The sequence below is a fragment of the Podarcis gaigeae genome, assembly GCF_964106915.1.
Source record: "Podarcis gaigeae genome assembly, chromosome: 6".
Taxonomy (NCBI): domain Eukaryota; kingdom Metazoa; phylum Chordata; class Lepidosauria; order Squamata; family Lacertidae; genus Podarcis; species Podarcis gaigeae.
The window spans coordinates 89719637-89740645 of NC_139682.1; the positions used below are offsets into that span (position 1 = coordinate 89719637).

At 44.1% G+C, this 21009-nt stretch overlaps 1 protein-coding gene across 1 annotated transcript in view; it reads left to right on the forward strand.

Annotated features, from left to right (window-relative positions):
* HMCN1 (hemicentin 1) overlaps nt 1-21009 on the forward strand; it is a 302952-nt gene that overhangs the window by 68672 nt on the left and 213271 nt on the right. The window contains exons 5-9 of the mRNA XM_083743631.1: nt 5527-5698; nt 7087-7193; nt 15380-15500; nt 15844-16107; nt 17057-17201. Of these exons, the coding sequence (XP_083599757.1) occupies nt 5527-5698; nt 7087-7193; nt 15380-15500; nt 15844-16107; nt 17057-17201 (809 nt within the window). The remainder of the gene's footprint in view (nt 1-5526; nt 5699-7086; nt 7194-15379; nt 15501-15843; nt 16108-17056; nt 17202-21009) is intronic.

A 21009-nucleotide genomic window follows, 5' to 3' on the forward strand; every position in this document is an offset into this window, starting at 1 on the left:
TTTTGCCTTCTCTACTGTGGTCCTTAAAAAGAAGAAGCAGGCATGGGTTTGTGGTTGGGCTAGACAAGGTGATGCTCCCTTTGGCAGCTGGTCCTCTTTCTCATCAAAGAGGCCTATGGGTTCGTTCTCCATTAATTCTATGTCTGCTAGATTCAGGGCTGTAATGCTTACTGGTACACCGGCTGAGACCCTACCTTCTCACAGACTGTCTCGCCAGAGTGGTGCATGCTCTATTTATCTCCTGCTTGGACTACAGCAATGCTCTCCATCTGGGGCTGCCTTTGAAGGTGACCCGGAAACTACAACTAATCCAGAATTCGGCAGCTAGACTGGTGACTGGGAGCGGCCGCCGAGACCATATAACACCGGTCTTGAAAGAACTACACTGGCTCCCAGTACGTTTCTGAGCACAATTCAAAGTGTTGGTGCTGACTGGGCCTTGGCCCAGTATACATGAAGGAGTGTCTCCACCTCCATCATTCAGCCTGGACACTGAAATCCAGCTCCAAGGGTCCTCTGGTGGTTCCCTAACTGTGAGAAGTGAAGTTACAGGGAACCAAGCAGAGGGCCTTCTCTCTAGTGGCACCCGCCCTGTGGAATGCCCTCCTGTCAGATGCCAAGGAAATAAACAACTATCTGACTATTAGAAGACATTCTGAAGGCAACCGTGTATTGGGAAATTTTTAATGTCTAACATGTTACATTTTTTTATGTACTGTAAGACGCCTAGAGTGGCTGAGGAAACCCAGCCAGATGGGCAGGGTATAAGTAATAAATTATTAGTATGATTATTATTACTGTGGGTAGATGAATTCTGTAATGTCTATGGTTGGCTCATGACATGCCTGTATGGTAACTTGTCCCCTTAAAAATAGTTGCAGTAACATACTGAGCTTGTTAAAAATAGTTGCAGTAACATACTGAGCTTATGGCAGTGGTGTTACAGGTTGCGATTGGTCAGGGCTTGGAAAATGAAAGCTTTTTTTGAAAGAGAGGCGGAATACAAATGTAATCAGTGCTATATTTTTAGAAAAAGAGATGCCGGAGCTCACCACGAACTTCCCCCTTGTTCTCTTAAGGTGGAAAAGGCACCCACCTACAGTGCGGTGGAGCTGAGCTCTGGCTGGAAAAAAAGCCCTGAATGTGTAATACATAAAATCAGGAAAGCACGCTCCTGGACTTGTCTGTTTTTGAGTTAAATGGGTGCAGACGAGGAATTTATCATTTTTTATTGTTAGGTATGGGTCCTTGTAGGGACGTGGGTGGCGCTGTGGGTTAAACCACAGAGCCTAGGACTTGCCAATCAGAAGGTTGGCGGTTCGAATCCCCGCGACGGGGTGTGGTCCCATTGCTCGGTCCCTACTCCTGCCAACCTAGCAGTTCGAAAGCACAAAGTGCAAGTAGGTAAGTGCAAATAGTAAGTAAGTGCAAATAGGTACTGCTCCGGCGGGAAGGTAAAATGGCGTTTCCGTGCATTGCTCTGGTTCGCCAGAAGCGGCTTAGTCATGCTGGCCACATGACCCGGAAGCTGTATGCTGGCTCCCTCAGCCAGTAAAACGAGATGAGCGCCACAACCCCAGAGTCGGCCATGACTGGACCTAATGGTCAGGGGTCCCTTTACCTTTACCTTTACCTTTACCTTTACCTTTATGAGTGCTTGTGCTAAATTTGATGGACATGGAAATACTGTTTCTCCATGGCATGGACGGTATTGAGCCCTGGCATTGCTTGAAGTGCTGCTGACCACCAACGTTGCCAGGTTTATCCACCGGCAGAGAAGGCATTCCCCCAGAGAATGCATTTTCCCCAGGCCTTCTCAAACTTAGAGCCGGTTCTGTTTTACAGTAGTACCTCGGGTTAAGAACTTAATTCATTCCGGAAGTCCGTTCCTAACCTGAAACTGTTCTAAACCTGAGGTACCGCTTTAGCTAATGGGGCCTCGTGCTGCTGCCGCCGCACGATTTCTGTTCTCATCCTGAGGTAAAGTTCTTAACCTGAGGTACTATTTTTGGGTGAGCAGAGTCTGTTACCCGAAGCGTCTGTAACCTGAAGCGTCTGTAACCCAAGGTACCGCTGTATTCATTTCAACACCACCTTCACCCGTGGCAGCAAGCTAATAACATCAACTTTGTTTGAAGCAATATGAGGAAGGGCTTCTCTTCTCTTTGTTTTCTATTACATGTGCTAAGACCTGTCCAAAAAACCAAAGAAACCTAAAGCCACATGTAACATGCCAAAGTTTATGAACTTGAATTCCAGTCTATTTTTAAAGGTTTGGGGCTAGAGTGGGTTTTTTTGACTTCACATCCAGGGAACTTGGTGAAGCTTTTCATCCTTCAAGCTTTGCATTGCGAACCCAGGGGATGTGAACCCAAACTGAAAAAACAGTTTGTACAAAGCTCTGCGCGCTGGGACCTGCCAACTTTTGCACAGACTTTTTAGCAATGAGTGCATTGGCAGCTGCAGGGAAAATATAAAACCATGAACTGGACTGTAAAAATGCTGGTCTCCTGAGCTGCGCCAAGGCTTGGATCCAGTACAGGAATCACCAAGGCAGGTTTGGGCAAAGCCTGGGAAGTCCCAAGGTAAAACTCAAAAGGAATCTGATACGTTGGAGGGACAGAACCCGACAGTTTGGACCATGGGTAGGCAAACTAAGGCCCGGGGGCTGGATCCAGCCCAATTGCCTTCTAAATCCGGCCAGTGGATGGTGCGGGAATCAGCGTGTTTTTACATGAGTAGAATTTTATTTAAAATGCATTTACATGAGTAGAATGTGTCCTTTTATTTAAAATGCATTTACATGAGTAGAATGTGTCCTTTTATTTAAAATGCATTTACATGAGTAGAATGTGTCCTTTTATTTAAAATGCATCTGTGGGTTATTTGTGAGGCATAGGAATTTGTTCATCCCCCCAAAAAAAATAGTCCGGCCCCCCACAATGTCTGAGGGACAGTGGACTGGCCCCCTGCTGAAAAAGTTTGCTGACACCTGGTTTGGACAAATGTTTTGAGAGCTAACTGTCCAAGGTAGTCTCAAGGTAGAGCTTGGAATAATCCAGAGTGTATTGGCTTTTGAGGCCTTAAGTCTTCTATCCTATGCACACTTACCTGGGAGTAAGCGCCATTGACCATAGTGTAGGACGTGCTTCTGAGTATGGCTACATAGGATTGCATTGCACTGGTGGTATAGGGAAGTTTTTAATGTTCAATGTTTTATTGTGTTTTTAATGTTCTGTTGGGAGCTGCCCAGAGTGGCTGGGGAAACCCAGGCAGATGGGTGGGGTATTAATAATAATAATAATAATAATAATAATCAGATGGGAAATGACTGGCCAGTAGCCATAGGGATAGAGGATTGAACATCCTGCCTCTTGGTCAATAAATACGCGGAAAGAGTTTAGCTTACAACAGCCACAAACTTCCAACCTCCCCAGGAAACTGCCTTGTGCATATAAATTAATTGTTTTAATTCAAGACTTCTTAGGCTTTTAAGGGATTGATGCGATGCAGCAAATGTGTCTCTTGATTGTTTCAAATATGGCAACTCTGCGACAAAGCCCGTCAAAGTGAATTTGGGTTAGCAAGATGGGTTCTGAGCTCCTGCTGGGGAAATTTAGTTGTACAAATGGCAACTTACAACGATTAAATCAGTCTGAGGAACCTTTCTCAGCCCAAGGGCCGCATTGGTTCATGGGGAAGCCGCCAAGGGCCAAGGGTGGATGGCAAAAAGGCAAATGTGAGCAGAATACCAATGGTATTTGCTGGATTAATTTCCATTCCGGACAGAGTATGAATAAGTGAACATTTCTGCTCCTACTTTTGTAGGAAGTTCTTCAGCATCCCCACCTGAGTTTGACAATCCCTGGAACAAATCATGGTGGGTGAAGGAGGTGGTGTAGAGGGGCGAGACCCTGATCTCCTTTGTCCTTCCTGCATGGTTTTTTATCAATCTCTTTATCTCTTCATAAATCATATTCCAAAATCTTTGTATCTCTAGACAGGACCACCACATATGGTAGTATGTTCCTGTCTGTTCCTTACATCGCCAGCACTTGTTATTGTTTGATTTATTTATTTTTGCAAGTTTTACAGGGGTCAGGTACCACCTATAGTACATTTTCATAAGATTTTCCCTTATAAAGGAACAAGCCATGAATTTTATATTTTTAGTCCATACTTCATTCCAAATATTGGGTTTGATCGTAGGTCCCAGGTCCCTCTCCCATTTTACTGTAATTTCTTCGATATCTTCCTCCTTTCTTTGCCAATTCAAAGTAGTTTGTACATTTTTGAAAGTGTCTTTTGATTATTACATAAAATATCCATCTCCAGATAGGATTTTTTTTGTCAAATCCTTTTTTTACCTTCCTGCATGGTTTTCTTTGCCAGATTCCCCTCCAAGCTGACTTTTGAGAGACAATTATTTGGGGGGGGGGGGTGTCTAGTGCTTGCCACTTTCCCTGCCTGCCAGCCCCAGAAATTTCTCCATCTGGGTGGAAGTGGTCTGCACGACCAAGTGGCCCTGCCTTTGGCTGGAAGGAAGTTAAGTGGCTTTCAATAGCATACGGGTGGTACTTGTAATTGCTTTGAGCCTATAAGCCTATCAGTATGTTGAGGGCTGCTGCCTGCTGGATGACTCCAAAGGAGCTGAATCATGGCTTCATAGTGTTTGTTGTTGTTTAGTCACATAGTCATGTCCGACTCTTTGTGACCCCATGGACCAGAGCACGCCAGGCACTCCCGTCTTGCACTGCCTTCCACAGTTTGGTCAAACTCATGTTTGTAGCTTCGAGAACACTGTCCAACCATCTCGTCCTCTGTTGTCCCCTTCTGTTGAGCCCTCCATCTTTCCCAACATCAGGGTCTTTTCCAGGGAGTCTTCTCTTCTCTTCTCTTCTCATGAGGTGGCCAAAGTATTGTAGCCTCAGCTTCAGGATCTGTCCTTGTAGTCCATGGGACTCTCAAGAGTCTCCTCCAGCACCATAATTCAAAAGCATCAATTATTCGGCGATCAGCCTTCTTTATGGTCCAACTCTCACTTCCATACATCACTACTGGGAAAACCATAGCTTTAACTATACGGACCTTTGTTGGCAAGGTGATGTCTCTGCTTTTTAAGATGCTGTCCAGGTTTGTCATTGCTTTTCTCCCAGGAAGCAGGCATCTTTTAATTTCGTGACTGCTGTTTCCATCTGCAGTGATCATGGAGCCCAAAAAAGTAAAATCTCTCACTGCCTCCATTTCTTCCCCTTCTATTTGCCAGGAGGTGATGGGCCCAGTGGCCATGATCTTTGTCCCCCCCCCCCGTTTTTTTGATGTTGAGCTTCAGACCATATTTTGCACTCTCCTCTTTCACCCTCATTAAAAGGTTCTTTAATTCCTCCTCACTTTCTGCCATCAAGGTTGAGTCATCTGTGTATCTGAGGTTGTTGATATTTCATAGTGTTATTGGTCTGCAAAGCAAGGCCTGCATCCAGTGGACTATAATATGGAAGCTGTTCCTAGCATTATCTTCTCTTGCAGGTGTTGAAATGGGTCGAAGAAGCCGTGCAAGCTTCCAAAGTCCATCTCTTATCGACAGACCACCTGACTTCAGCTGTGAATGCTTGGCAAATCCCTTTTGATCCTAGTTTGAAAGAGGTTACAGTGTCCCTGAGTGGTCCTTCTCCAGTTATTGAAGTCCATGATCCTTTAGGTGAGTTATTATTGTCCCACTTTCTCAAAGGAAGAGCAACGGTGGGTCTGTATTCTGCACACTTTAACAAACTGCAATTCTCAGGATTATCCTGGGGAGTAAGTGACAAGAAAACAACACACATTTGTAGAGTAGGTGGGTCTTTAAAGTGTTTGGACACAGCCACTGTACGTTCCTGGCCTTTACATTGGGACACTCTAGGTGACAAATTCATGGGGAGCAATGCATGGGGCCAGAGCGCAAATGTGTTGGAATATTCTAGAAAGAAGTTGAGAATTGGTCTTGAACAGGTTGCTAGGCAACAGAAAAATCTACCCAGCAACAGGAGCCTTTATAAAGGACATGTGATCAACAAGGGTCAGTGTGAAGCAGTGATGGCTAAACTTGGCCGTCCAGCTGTTTTGGGACTACAACTCCCATCATCCCTAGCTAACAGGACCAGTGGTCAGGGATGATGGGAATTGTAGTCCCAAAACAGCTGGAGGGCCGAGTTTGGCCATCACTGGTATAAAGTGTCAGTCTGTCAATGAGCATGAGTCAGCATTAGGTCTCTGGCCGGGTGGCTGGAAGAGGAAAGGATTGTGTTATTTTATTTGTATTCGACCAATGTAGATTTTTGTAAATAATAAAGTTAAAAAGGAAACTCTATTAAAAGAAGAAGAAAAACCAAGAGTAGATGCTGCGCACACATCAACAAAATGAAGGGCACTACACCTTTCTTTATGAATGTGCTCCTATTACCCAGGCCAGGGATGACAGATGAAGCATGAGGAAGTCCATTACAAAGGAGATATAGACAGGGTAAAGAGGTACAGAGGAGTTAGGGAACAAAGGAGGAAGGCTGCCCCACTCAAGAAAGGCTGAGAAATCAGGAAGATAGAAAGGTCCAGCCAGCTATTAACCCCAATTGCAAGCCAGGAGAAGAGAAAGGGGAAGGAAGAACGATGGGTTCTAGGAGGACTGTATATTTACTTTCGAAAGAGTTCCTTTGATGATACAGGGTAAGTCTGGACAAGGTCTCCAACCCAGAATTTCATGCCTGTTGTATGCAGTTTTCTCTTCCTGCCTGCCATTTTTTGGGGGATTCCCCGATTTGTAGGAATTTAGTCTAAAGCAAGATGGTTCAATGTGAAACCTATAAGAGTTGACAGAATCAGCTTTTGTGCGATTCCGGTTTTTGCAAGAATGTTTAGAAAACTGGGGCAAAGCCAAAATAGCCAGATTGGTTTGGCTTGTGGTGTACTGAATATCTCTGCCCTGATCATTGACAAGAATCTCACGCTATTAAGTACTAGGTTTTCAAGGTGTGTGGATGTGGGTGGCAGTCTGAGCATTGCTGAGGTCACTTAAAAAATAAAATGCTTCTTCCTTATTTGCCTGTGTTGTAGGTAAGCACATAAAGAAAGGATCTGGCTTGAATGAGTTGCTGAATATTGAAAATTCTGCAACAGTAGTGAACATAAAAGAACCAGCGCCTGGAACGTGGACAATTAAGGTGATTTTTCTGTAGAAAAGATGCGGTCAATTTCCTTCATGCACGATGCATTTTTTTTAATACAAAAGCTGTGTTAACAGTGTTCCTGCAGTAACATTTGATCACGCACAATCCTTATAATTTTGGATGAAGTCCTTTTTCTTCTTTCCCACAATGGTTTGGAGCCTTATGCTAAAATTGGCTCTTTATAACTGTTGGTTTTGGGGATTCAGTGTCCCCCTAAGTCCATTATTGGTAAGAGAAAATTGAGTGGAGGCAGGATCCAGTGAAAGCAAGGAAGATCTTCCCTGGCCAGTATGTCCATTCCTTTGAGATGACACATACCTTAGTTCTTGAATCCAGGTCACAGGCATACCCTATTCATACACGAAATATGCCCTTTAAGACAGGATCTGTAGGTGAAAATAACTACTGGGAAAGGTTTCTCCAAGGTATTTCCTTCTGCTGAGGAAATACTTGGGGTCATCACGAGTCAAGATGGCGTCAGGATTACTCTCCTGTAAATTTCAGACATGTGGTTTATATACCTACGTGTGTGTTCTTACCTTGTGCACTTACAAACATTTTGTTTTTTATTTGAGCCCTTAGAACTTTTATAACAGTAATGTGAGGACATTTAACCCCTCGTTTTGGAAATGCTGCTGTGACCATCTTGATGAGATGCTCTAGCACAGGCATAGGCAACCTTGGCCTGCCAGATGTTTTGGGACTACAATTCCCACCATCCCTGACCATTAGTCCCGTTAGCTAGGGATCATGGGAGTTGTAGTCCCAAAAACATCTGGAGGGCTGAGGTTGCCTATGCCTGCTCTAGCATGTAGGATTGGTTTCTTCTTATTTTTGAACCTTTGCACAGCTTAAGTCAAGATGGCCTGGCTCTAAAGAGTAGTAGCCAGCCCACAGTTGGCTGCTTTCTTTGCAGAAAGGGGCTAAAAAAACCCCACAGTGGTTGGGATCAAAGCTGTCACGACACTCGCATGTCTGGCAAGGAAAACAGAAGATTAAATTTAAGGAAATGAAGCCCTGGGGTGGGAATTTTGATTCTGTGCCTTGTAGCTTCTTTGGGGTGGGGGTGGAAGCGTAAGTGTGGCCGTCACCACCCGAAGGAAGCAGAAGAAATGTTGTTGATGTGCATATTAAGCAAATCCTCGTATAACTTGCAAATGTGATGTCCTCTGTTGTGTACTTCTGAACAGCAGGAAGTCCTCTCCAGACGATAGTTGTGGCCAGTGCCGAGGTTCCAAAAGGGGGGTACAAGCATGACAGAATTATTCCACACGCCATTGTTGCCTTGTGCTCTTAGGATTGCGCAGCTTCCCAAGCCAACTCTTCTAAGCTATAATTACTTAAAGGCTCCTGTTGGTTAGCTAGGCCTCCTAACATTCCCCTTTCCCCACATACATCAGTCTTCCTGTAGGAAACACTCCTTTAAACATCACAGCCAGCTCTGCAATACAATAAATGGTGGATCTGGAGGATCTCAAATGTTTGGGTTTCTCAGAAGGGAAGGGGGGCGGGAATTGAACTTCTCTGGAGTAAGTGAAAATGCAGCACAGATGGGCAGCCAGGTTGATGAGGATTTGCTGTTCCTGCCTTGCATCTGGAAGACTAGCATGGGCTGCATGTTTGCATATCCTGCCCTCCCACCTTAACTGTGGCCATATGTCACTAAACACAGTTAAGTCTAACCTGGTTCCTCGTATGTAGCAGATTTAGGAGCCTAGTTAAGTGATAGTTAACTATATTAAAGTGATACAGATGTATCTCTAAAGTATAGTTAAGGTCAGATAGTGTGATGGGTTGTAATCGGCTGGCCTCTGCTGAGCATCAAGGTTAAAGTGGGTCCATGCTCTTACCTGGGAGGGTTGCACGATGGCCGTAGAGGCAGTAGGGATGTGGGCGGTGCTGTGGTCTAAACCACTGAGCCTCTTGGGCTTGCCAGTCGGAAGGTCAGTGGTTTGAATCCCCACGACGGGGTGAGCTCCCGTTGCTCTGTCCCAGTTCCTGCTGACCTAGCAGTTCAAAAGCCAGTGCAAGTAGATAAATAGGTACCACTGTGGCAGGAAGGTAAATGGCATTTCCATGCGCTCTGGCTTCCGTCACAGTGTCCCGTTGCTCCAGAAGCGGTTTAGTCCTGCTGGCCACATGACCCTGAAAGCTGTCTGTGGTCAAACGCCGGCTCCCTTGGCCTGAAAGCGAGATGAGTGCCGCAACCCCATAATCGCCTTTGACTGGACTTAACTGGCCAGGAATCCTTTACCTTTACTTTTTTAGAGGCAGGAGATAACTGTGCTGGCATCCATCTGTCTCAGGACAACAGAGGAGTGTTTCCTGGAAGGGAGAATTTGCCATGGAAATGAGAGGAATCTCATGAACTCACAAGCCACTATCAGCCAGTTAATCATAGTTAGAAAGACACTAATTCTACATCAGCTCCAAAAAGAAAGAAAGAGGAGAGCAAGATAAATCAGACTTGTAATCTGTATAAAATCAGCATCAAAAGATGGGGACTTGGCAATAGTTATTCAAAAGCTTGGGATGATTTAAGAGAGCATTGGTACCCACCGCTAGCTGCACTCCAGCTGTTGACCTCAGGAACCCTGGGATGGAGAATAGTGAGTCTGTACTGCAGCCTCACTGTAGCTGGTGTCAGTGACCCTGTAGCTGGAGTCAGTCAGGTGGAAAAAGGCCTACAAGGCAAGGAACAGGTCTTCCACGACTCACAGCCAAGATGGCAAACTTTCCAAAGGTCTGATTCCTGTGCTTCAGAAAGTCACACAAGCAGTAAAGCTTGACTTAGTGACATTCCTAAATTATTGGTGTAGGAACAGAAGACTGAGATGTGAGAGGCATGCAGCTAAGATGGAACATCCAACTAAAACCTTTTCGCACGCCAAGTTTGTTACTCTAAGCTCAGACCGCATGGCTCTCATGAGTCATTATTGAGTTCCTATACCAATATTAGGAAAGTTCAGGTTTTACTGCCTGTGCTTTCCAACTGATGTATGGAACAGCACATGAACCTGACCTTTGAAGAGTTTGCAAGTAAACCATTTTTAACTTACCAAATGTGTGGTCTTTTTACTATGCTAAGGGAAGAAGGAAGTTTTGGAAGGAACTCACAAGGGCATATTTTAAAGATCTATCAAACTACTTGGATGCATATTTTGTGATTTTAAATCTCTGCTGGGGTTCTTTCACCAGGGAGTACTTGCCTGAGACCTAGATTTTGACATCAAGGAATTATCCTTTTATATATTTACTTTTTGTTTGCCACCAACAGGGAAAAGATGCAATTGCATATGAACTCAAAGGGCAAACGAAGCAAAACAGAAAGGCCTGACTGTCTTCTTGTTGGAAGAAACCTTCAGGCCAGTCAGGTTTAAATGGACCGTTTGTTTAAGGATAGAAAGAAAAATGGGGGAAAAGAATTGAATCTGGAATCAACAGGAAGTATTTGCATTGATTGGCTACAGTCCCACACATAGTAATGTGGCTAAATCTCCCACTGATTTGAGTGAGAGTGATTCAGTTGTAACTGTGTGCAGGATTGCAACCATTGTGAAGAAGAGAGTTCTCTGCTGAATGTTGTATTTATTCAGAAGGGGACTGTGATCGTGATTGTTGCTATTCACACACAGCTTCCCAAGCAAATTTCAGCCGATTAAGTGAAAAGTCACGATAATACAAGACAGAATCAACCCAGCTTAATGAGTTACACCCTTTGAAGCCTCCATGAAATATAAAGCCATCTGTAGCTATAGTAACTTATAAACAAAATATAATACTTTCTTAAAACTAAACAGCACACCAAGCCAGACTGCGGTTTCATATATTACAAAAAAAATGCATGAAATCCAGTGTATATGAGACCTTTTAATTTAATTTTTGGAAGAATAAAATTCCTATGACTTTAATTGCTTCTTGTACATTAATTGAAAGAGTTTTTCTTTCATTATAAGGGGTGGGTGGGTGTGGCTTATTCATAAAAATGCTGTCCAGCGTTTTTAGTCCTTGTGGATAGAAATCTGAATGGTTATAGTTTTAAACTCTCTTGTCTGTTGCAATCAAGTTCATGCTAAACCAAAATTAGCATGAGGTAAGGTAACCTAACATTGCTCACATGAGGTCTGAAAAGCTCAAACCTGTATCCAGTGTTTCAACATTGCCTCAATTTGGTCGCTGCACAAGCTGTGGTTTAAAAAAAGCTCAACTGTGGTTTGGTGTGACATCAACAAACCATAATTGTTGTTGTTGTTTAGTCGTTTAGTCGTGTCCGACTCTTCGTGACCCCCTGGATCAGAGCACGCCAGGCACTCCTGTCTTCCACTGCCTCCCGCAGTTTGGTCAAACTCAAGCTGGTAGCTTCGAGAACACTATCCAACCATCTCATCCTCTGTCGTCCCCTTCTCCCTGTGCCCTCCATCTTTCCCAACATCAGGGTCTTTTCCAGGGAGTCTTCTCTTCTCATGAGGCGGCCAAAGTATTGGAGTCTCAGCTTCAGGATCTGTCGTTCCAGTGAGCACCCAGGGCTGATTTCCTTCAGAATGGAGAGGTTTGATCTTCTTTCAGTCCATGGGACTCTCAAGAGTCTCCTCCAGCACCTGAGCAGGAACTGGCAAGCCACTCTAGTATTCCTGCCAAGAATACCATAATTAGAGCTGCATTTAATATGAGGTCTCCCATTTTAGGTAGCACACTTTCGTTTACCATCTCAAAGCTTCTGCTAATTTCTATCTCCTACTGCTACCCTGTACTAGGGATGCTTGAGTTTGTAACATAGGAGTATTGGCCAGGATTCAAGCACTTGGGAATGCCTAGTGAGTTTTCAATATTGCCATTCAAACTGCCGACCATACTTCCCCTCCTCTGCTTTGTATCACAAACTGCTTTTGAGAGGACTCCCTGTTTCAAAAGTGGCTTATTTTACCTCATGGGTTTTAGAAAATGAAGGTTAAAAGTCCCCACACACCCCACCCCCACCAGGCATGTGGAAAAACTTGTGTACCTCTTTGGGATCCCAGCAATTACACAGAGCACATTATTTCCCCTGTTAAGTTTGCATTAAAGCTCTGAAATCAACTGATGAAGGAAAAAAGGAAATTTACTTAAAACGTTTAATCCCATTATAAATTTCCTATGCAGATGTTGTATAAAACTGTTGTCACTGCTGCATTTGCCCAACTAACACTTAACAGCTAATTATCACATGATAACAGGAGTCTTTTTGGCACTCTCTTAAAAAAAAGAAAATTTTCTTTAATCCATTGATCTTGACAGCAGCTGGCCTATGCCAGAAAACCCTCTGGGTGGTGATTTTACGGAGGTGAAAGGCTAAGCAATAGAAATAAATAAGGGCTTTCCAATAAAGACAGACTGATTTGTCAGGGTGCCTAGAGGGAGTGAATTGCCTAAGCAGTAGTTTTATGGAAAACAACTGTTTCTTTTAATATTTGCTGAGCATCGTTTTTGCTAGACAAAACAACTGAACATATTAATTTCTTTTTCTAACTTGATGTGATTTAATAATTTGAGGCTTCAAAATTAATCCTAGTATAGCCGGGAGTCCTTCTCTTGCAGTTAGTGAATGGCCTGGTTTGTAAGTGATGCTAAGCCAAACCATGACTTAGCATGAGTGTGCAAGTAATCCAGCTCCTTCGTAGGAGATTCTGCACCTCCCTGTTTGTTTTGCTGCTGAGCCATGCTGAGCTGAGCTGTGGCTCCGTTTCAAGTGCTGTACGAACCCGGCCTTGTGGTTCAGCTCTCTCCAGACTAGCCACACATGGTCAACCAAGCTTTGCTAAGCCAAGCCATGGTTTAGTTCAGCATAATTCAGCAGCAAAACAAGGCGAGAGGAGTGGTTGTGATCTCCCACCTGGGAGCTCAGCATGATGTGAGAAGCAGGCTGTGATAGGAATTTTGAGGCCTTAGATATATGGTAATGTTCATCACACGTACATAGATCAGCACAGGAAGACTGACCTGAAGCCATTTTGATTCCTAAACTGAGCAAATGTTTTCTCTGCAAGGTCAAAGTGGAAAAGCCGCCCCATTGTCTTTTCCTTCACAAATCCTGTCTTAAGGATATGTCTGTGTTTGAATAGTGTGTGAGCCTGTGACCTGGCCCAGGAAGTAAGTATTTATCATTACAAAAGACGGGCCAGGCTCCCCAGGCAATCCAATCAAGTAACCTGCCAGACAGGAGATAAACAAGGACAGGAGAAAAACAACATTCAAATTTCTGTTTTAGACCGCCTTTTCTGTGATGTAGGTGTGATGTATCTGAAGGGTGGTCTTAGTTTGCACCCCTTCTGTGATGGATGTATGATGTTTCTGGGGGTGGTCTTGATCTACAGGGTGGCAATTTCAAAAGTCTATATAAGGCCTTGTGCGCCATTTTTCTGGGTCCCTCCTCCTCTCCTGCGGGTGAGGGGAGCACCCTGTTGCAACAGTTCAATAAAGATCAAGCTTACTAGCTGCTTTGCTTCTCAATATTCTCTGGTTGGCCTCTGTTATTCTCTCCTACCAATAGGGAACCTATGTAAGGACTCTATATGGGCTCTTGGATACCCCATAAGGGGAAAGGGCAATTTTTGTTTACAACAAGGCCAAGATGTGTGACTTTCCCCCTACTCCCTTACAGGAAGGAAGTTGACCAGTTGGGGGAGTGGTGTAGGAAAAACAACTTATTCCTTAACTTAAAGAAAACCAAAAAGATTACTGTGGACTTTGGGAAATGTAAATTGAATATTCAGCCACTTATTATTGAGGGGAAGTGCGAGGAACAGGTCTCGGTGTTTCGATTTCTGGGAATGGAGTTGAGAGATGACCTAACCTGGGGAGAAAACAGCAAAGACCTGATGAAGAGAGCACAGCAGAGGTTATATTTTCTTAGAATCCTCCGGAAAAACAATCTCTCAAAGGACCTGTTGATGGCATTTTACCATTGTACTGTTGAGAGTGTATTAACTTATGGTCTGTGTGTGTGGTTTGGGAGCTGCACGGTCAGGGAAAAAACAATGCTGTCCAGGGTTGTAAAGACTGCAGAGAGAATAATTGGGTGCACTCTTCCCACCTTGGATCAAATCTATGCTTCAAGGTGCCATAAGAAAGCTGCAGAGATGATCTCTTTCAGCTTCTGCCTTCTGGAAGAAGGTACAGGGTTATAAAGACTAGGACTAGCCGCCTGAGAAACAGTTGCTATCCAAATGCGATTTTGGTTTTAAACACAGTGTAAGGAATCTTTATGGGAATATATTGTATTTAAAAATGGGGTATCAGAGTTTTTAGAGGGCTAACCAGGTTGGGATAGCTGGGATAGCAGGCTTGTAGGTTTTGAATGTCTTAAGGATTTTTTTTCAATTTCGTTGTTCTGTATGGGCCAATGACAATAAAGATTATCATATAATGTGTGCTTAAACTTTACCCACAAACAGTTGGCCAGGTCAGGCTGAAGGGACTAGGAGCTTAGCCCCTCACCAGCCCGACACAGCCGTGTCACCACTGCCCATCCTTTTCACTGAGCTCCTTTTGAATGGGAACCAATCTTTGTTCTCATCTATAGTGTGAGACCACCATCTTTTTACTCAAAATGCAGTGTCCCCGGCCTGTAGATCTAAAAACAAAACAATAAACCAAGCTATAAGCCTATGATATGTATAAAACTATAAAATCTATAGATTTCATAGATCTATAGGCTGGGGCATTGCATTTTGGCCGTTGCAAATAAAAGCTGACCTTGGGAGGGTGATAAGTGTTTTTGCTGCTGTCACTGGACTGCAGCAGCAGCAGCAGCAGCAGCAGCAGCAGCAGCAGCAGCAGCAGAAAAACTACTTCATGGTCACATCTCTCTCTGTCTCTGTCTCTGTCTCTGTCTCTGTCTCTGTCTCTCTGTGTGTGTTTGGTACCATAAGTTGAGGACCTGCTGGTCGGGCCCTGATAACCAACACACTTTGAGTTCTCAAAGTGTCTTTTATTTTTATTTAGTCTTTTATTTTCATATATGTTTCTTGCAGTCCTGCGCTCACCTTTTTAACACAGAAATTGTCTCCATTATTTCACGGAGACATTGATTGCATAGTAGGATCGCAGCCCTAACACAAAACAGATTCAACGAATACCAGCTCTTGGGAACTGAAAAACTTCACATGCTGATCACAATGAAATGTTTTGCAATATTTTCTCAGACATCAAGTAGCGGGCGGCATTCTGTTCGTATCACCGGTCTCAGTACTATTGACTTCCGGGCTGGGTTTTCTAGAAGTCCAACATTAGATTTCAAAATGACTTCCAGCAGACCAGTGCAAGGTTAGTAGTTCACATTTGGATCCTATTTACCTTTTCAGAGTCGTCTCCTGTCTAAGGGATAATTAAACAATATCCTCCCTGCCTCTCCCCCACTTGTGTAAAGCACTCAGCCCCTAAATGATGCTGACTTCTGCTAATATGTGCTTGGTCCTTGTTTCCCCCCCAAAGGTTGTTATGCTGTTTCTGATTGTATTTTGTATGTAGCCAAGGTATTTGCGCTCTAGCTGCTGTACGCTGCCCTGGGATCTAGTGAAGGGCGGCCGATAAATCCCCTTCAAAAAATCAACACAACTGAGTAAATGCGAATGATATTGGAATGTTTGTATTTGCATTTTGTCAATAGGGATACCTACTTACATTCTGCTAAATACCACGGGGATCCATATTCCTGCTAGAGTGGACCGACTAGAATTGCTAAGCATCACTGGAGAACTTCTGAAGACCGTTCCGGTTAAATATTTCCCTGACAGGAAACCTTATGGAATCTGGAACATTTCTGAGTTTATTCCACCGAACGAAGCCTTTTTCCTTAAAATAACTGGTTATGACAAAGACGATTACCTTTTCCAGAGAGTCTCAAGTGTTTCGTTTTCTAACATTATTCCTGGTAATTATATATATATATATATTTAAAAAAAGTTTTGTTCCCTATTTGAATCATCTTTCTCTATTTAGGGGATGATTTGGGGTGGGGCGAGGTTGCCCAAAGCCCTTCCACACACCCAGTCCCCATGACACACAAAATTGCTGTTTTAGCAGTCATTTTAAGGTGGGGAGTAGCAATTCCCTCAACAGGTGAGACTACCGTATTTTTCGCTCTATAGGACGCACTGGACGACAAGACGCACCTAGTTTTTAGAGGGGGAAATTAAGGGGGGGAATTATTCTCCCAGAGCTTCTCGGGGCTGCGGGGGAAGTCCGGGTCCCCCCCCCAGCCCCAAAGAGCAAAGAGCGCAGCCTCTCCCGGCTGGAGAGGTTGCGCAAGGCTAAAGAGGAAGCCAAGGGAGTGAGCGGGTGGATCGCACTCGCTGCCTTGGCTTCTTTAGCTGCGCGCAGCCTCTCCCAGCTGGAGAGGCTGCACGCGGCTATGGCAATTCCCCCACCTCCCACAAAAGCCCACAGAAGCCGTGCACCCTTTAAGGAGCATGCGGCTCCTGTGGGCTTTTCTACGAGGAGGGAGAAGGGACTGGCGGGCCGCGTCAGTCCCTTCTCCCTCCTGGGGAAAAGCCCTCAAGAGACGCGTGGAGCTTGTGTGCGGTTCTTGGGGGCTTTACCTGCCTGCCTCCCCCCTGCATTCACTCCATAGGACGCACAGACTTTCCCCCTTAGTTTCTAAGAGGGAAAAAGTGTGTCCTATGGAGCGAAAAATACGGTACCTCATATTTGTGAACATAGTTGCAGGGTCACTGGCGATAACCCACAATTCCCCCAGCCTCACCTGCACCTCTTTCCACCTCATCCCCATCCTGCCCCAACCCCCACCCCATGATCTGCTGTTGTCTGTTAGATTTGCAAGAATTGTACAGGTAATTTTAATTTTTTTGCTTTTGTTCTAGATGCTCCCAAAGTAAGCATGCCCAAGAAAACCCCAGGATACTACCTGCAGCCAGGTCACATTCCTTGCCATGTAGCAAGCCTCATACCATTTACTGTGTATTTTAGCCGAAATGGGATCAAGCTGGGAATGGAACGGTTTTTCAAGTAAGTAGCCATTTCTCAATTTTGTTGTGCAACAACGGGGTTTCATCCAAAGAAAAGTCATTATTTATAACAACAACAATAATAAAAAAATATTTATATACCACCCTGTTATAAAGATATATCACAGTGGTTTTACAACAATATAAAAACATAAAACCAACCATGAAATCCTAAAAGTTAAAAACAAATTAAAAGCAGAGTGAAATTAAAACCAAACATCAATAGACCACTGAGGGGAGGATGTATACACTTGTTGGAGCAGGAGGATTTTCAGCAGGCATTTAAAAGTTGACACAGAGGGACCCTACAGCTAGACATTTTGAAAACCTGTGGGGTAATATATTTATTTTAAAGCTAGTGTGTGCTTTGAGTAACAGTGATGGTGGTGATGGTGATGGTGATTGAAATTTCAATAGGGTGATGATTGAATTTCAGTAGGGACAAACATAAGATTCTATAACTTAAAAGGTAATGGGACCCCTGACCATTAGGTCCAGTCATGACCGACTCTGGGGTTGCAGCTCTCATCTGGCTTTATTGACCGAGGGAGCTGGTGTACAGCTTCCGGATCATGTGGCCAGCATGACTAAGCCACTTCTGGCGAACCAGAGCAGCGCACGGAAACGCCGTTTACCTTCCTGCTGGAGCGGTACCTATTTATCTACTTGCACTTTGACGTGCTTTCGAACTGCTAGGTTGCTCACCCCGTCGCGGGGATTCGAACTGCCGACCTTCTGATCGGCAAGTCCTAGGCTCTGTGGTTTAGACCACAGCACCAACTTAGGCAGCAATAATAACAAGCTGCACAAATACAAGATGGGGGATGCCTTGGTTGCCAGTAGTACATGCGAAAAGGATCTAGGGGTCTTAGTAGACCACAAGTTGAACATGAGTCAACAGTGTGATGTAGCAGCAAAAAAAAAGCTAATTCTATTCTAGGCTGCATCAACAGAAATCTAGTGTCCAGATGAAGAAATGTAATAGTACCATGCTATTCTGCCTTGGTCAGACCACACCTGCAGTACTGTGTCCAGTTCTGGGCACCACAATTTAAGAAGGATGTTGACAAGCTGGAACATGTGCAGAGGAGGGTACCCAAACAGAAGAATTGCAGGAATGAAAGCCTGTTTGTGTAGTAGTTTTTTCTACTTCCAAAATGTAGAAAGTGTGTGGCCCACATTCATTTGAGGGTATCATTCTGTTTGGCAAGCTGACATGCTTGTGCAGAGGGAACATTTGTAATAGCATGACATAGAATTCTACCCTATATAATTAATCAATTAGCAGGCTGGATTCCTGGAATGCTGTCCTGTAAACTGCTGTCAGTTTTATCACATAATCTTTTTCATGAAGTTCCATTAAGTCATTGCAAGCACATACTTCACCAGTTCAGTAATTTGGGTCTCAAACTTTAATGACCGAATTGCTTGTTTTTTCTCTTAATTCCCCCCATCTCTTGTTACATGACTGTGGAACAGAGCAGAATATGTTGATGCTTTCACAAAATGATCTTCAAGCCAAGGGTTACTGACTAAGAGCGGCATCTTAAGTAATGAGATTTACATTGGCTTTTCTCCTCTTGCATGGAGAGCTTGCAGTTACGTGTGTGTTTTAAAAGGATTGATCAAGTTCCATAGTATACTAGTCTCCCTTGATTTAGGATGAAGGCAGACATAACATTTTAATAGTGTGGGCACAGCGAGCCCTTTACAAAGTTTATAACACATATAAAATATTATGGGCAGCGGTTAGATATACTGTAGTAATCATAGTTCCAGTTACAGATAGGTAGCCGTGTTGGTCTGCCATAGTCAAAACAAGTGTGCATGCACACGAAAGCTCATACCAAGAACTGACTTAGTTGGTCTTTAAGGTGCTACTGGAAGGAATTTTTTTTGTAGTAATCATGTAATGTTGTGCTAGATATTAAATTTAGCATGACTGAGCTTTACTTTTGCAGTGCCCCAAAGTGGGTATACTTGATAATATTTAAATGATGTCTTTAAATTTTGGCAATGGCTTCTCAGCTAGCATCAATGTAGCCGTAACACTGCAGGGGTACCTCGGTTTACGAACTTAATCCGTTCCGGAAGTCTGTTCTTAAACTGAAACCATTCTTAAACCGAGGTGTGCTTTCCCTAATGAGGCCTCCCGCCCCCAGTGCCCTTCCACCATTTGGATTCCGTTCTTAGACCGAAGTAAAGTTTGCAAACTGGGACACTAGTTCCGGTTTTGCGGAGCTTGTAAACCGAATTGTTTGTAAATAGGGCTGTTCTTAAACTGAGGTACTACTGTAGATTGAAAACTTCAAAAAGTTCAAAAAACTTCAAAACTTCAAAAAACTTCAAAAAGTTTTCAGCTGGAGCAGAATAAATGCCATGCATAACAGCTAACCAATGTGCCAGTGTGGTGTAGTGGTTAAGAGCGGTAGACTCGTAATCTGGTGAACCGGGTTCGAGTCTCCGCTCCCCCACATGCAGCTGCTGGGTGACCTTGGGCCAGTCACACTTCTCTGAAGTCTCTCAGCCCCACTCACCTCACAGAGTGTTTGTTGTGGGGGAGGAAGGGAAAGGAGATTGTTAGCCGCTTTGAGACTCTTTAGGGTAGTGATAAAGCGGGATATCAAATCCAAACTCTTCTTGTTCTAACCAGCGTTTTAGCGCAAATGATTAGCACAGCATCAGATGATCACACTTTGCATTGGTATAATTATATATTCCCCGTGCTGCAAACTGAGTGCATTGTAATGCCATCATCATTCCTTTAATTTGGTTTTCCTTCTTTGCATTGTAGCCCAAACTGTTTTATTCTGTGAAGGAAGCTTTGCATTTTTCTCTCTGTGCGGTTATCGTGGGTCACTTTGTGACAAGGGTTTAACTGTGGGTGGAAGCTTAGGACTATGGTTCAGGGATGCCATCAGGATTTCCTCATGTATGTGGATTGGGGGCCATGCATGAGAGCGTGCATACAATTTATTGGCAGAAACTGATTATTTACAGAAATTTTGGGGCATGGGCATTCAGATTTTGGCTTATATCTTTTGATCCTTTTTTTTTTTTTAAAAAAAATGGAAGCTAAGAGTTCGGGTCCCCAGCTGGCCTTGCTCCACTTCCCAATCCAACCTTTTCTCCCCATCAGTTGGCAACAGAGGTGCAGTGTTTCTCAAACATGGATCCCCAGCCAGCTAGCAGAACCCAGTGGTCTGGGATTATGGGAGTTACAGTCCAACAACAGCTGGGAACCCAATTTGGAGAAATATTGGTAGTGTAATAATAATATAATAATATATAATAATTTGGGACGCGGGTGGCACTGTGGGTTAAACCACAGAGCCTAGGACTTGCCGATCAGAAGGTCGGCGGTTTGAATCCCTGCGACGGGGTGAGCTCCCGTTTCTCGGTCCCTGCTCCTGCCAACCTAGCAGTTCAAAAGCACGTCAAAGTGCAAGGAGATAAATCGGTACCGCTCCGGCGGGAAGGTAAACGGCATTTCCGTGTGCTGCTCTGGTTCGCCAGAAGCGGCTTAGCCATGCTGGCCACATGACCCGGAAGCTGTCTGCGGACAAACACCAGCTCCCTCGGCCTATAGAGTGAGATGAGCACACAACCCCAGAGTCGGTCATGACTGGACCTAATGGTCAGGGGTACCTTTACCTTTACCTATATAATAATTTATTATTTGTATCCCGCCCATCTGGCTGGGTTTCCCCAGCCACTCTGGGCAGCTTCCAACAAAGATTAAAAATACGTCATGTAGAACTGGCAAACTGTCCTAAGCCTTGAGGATAAATTCCAGGATCTGGTCTATA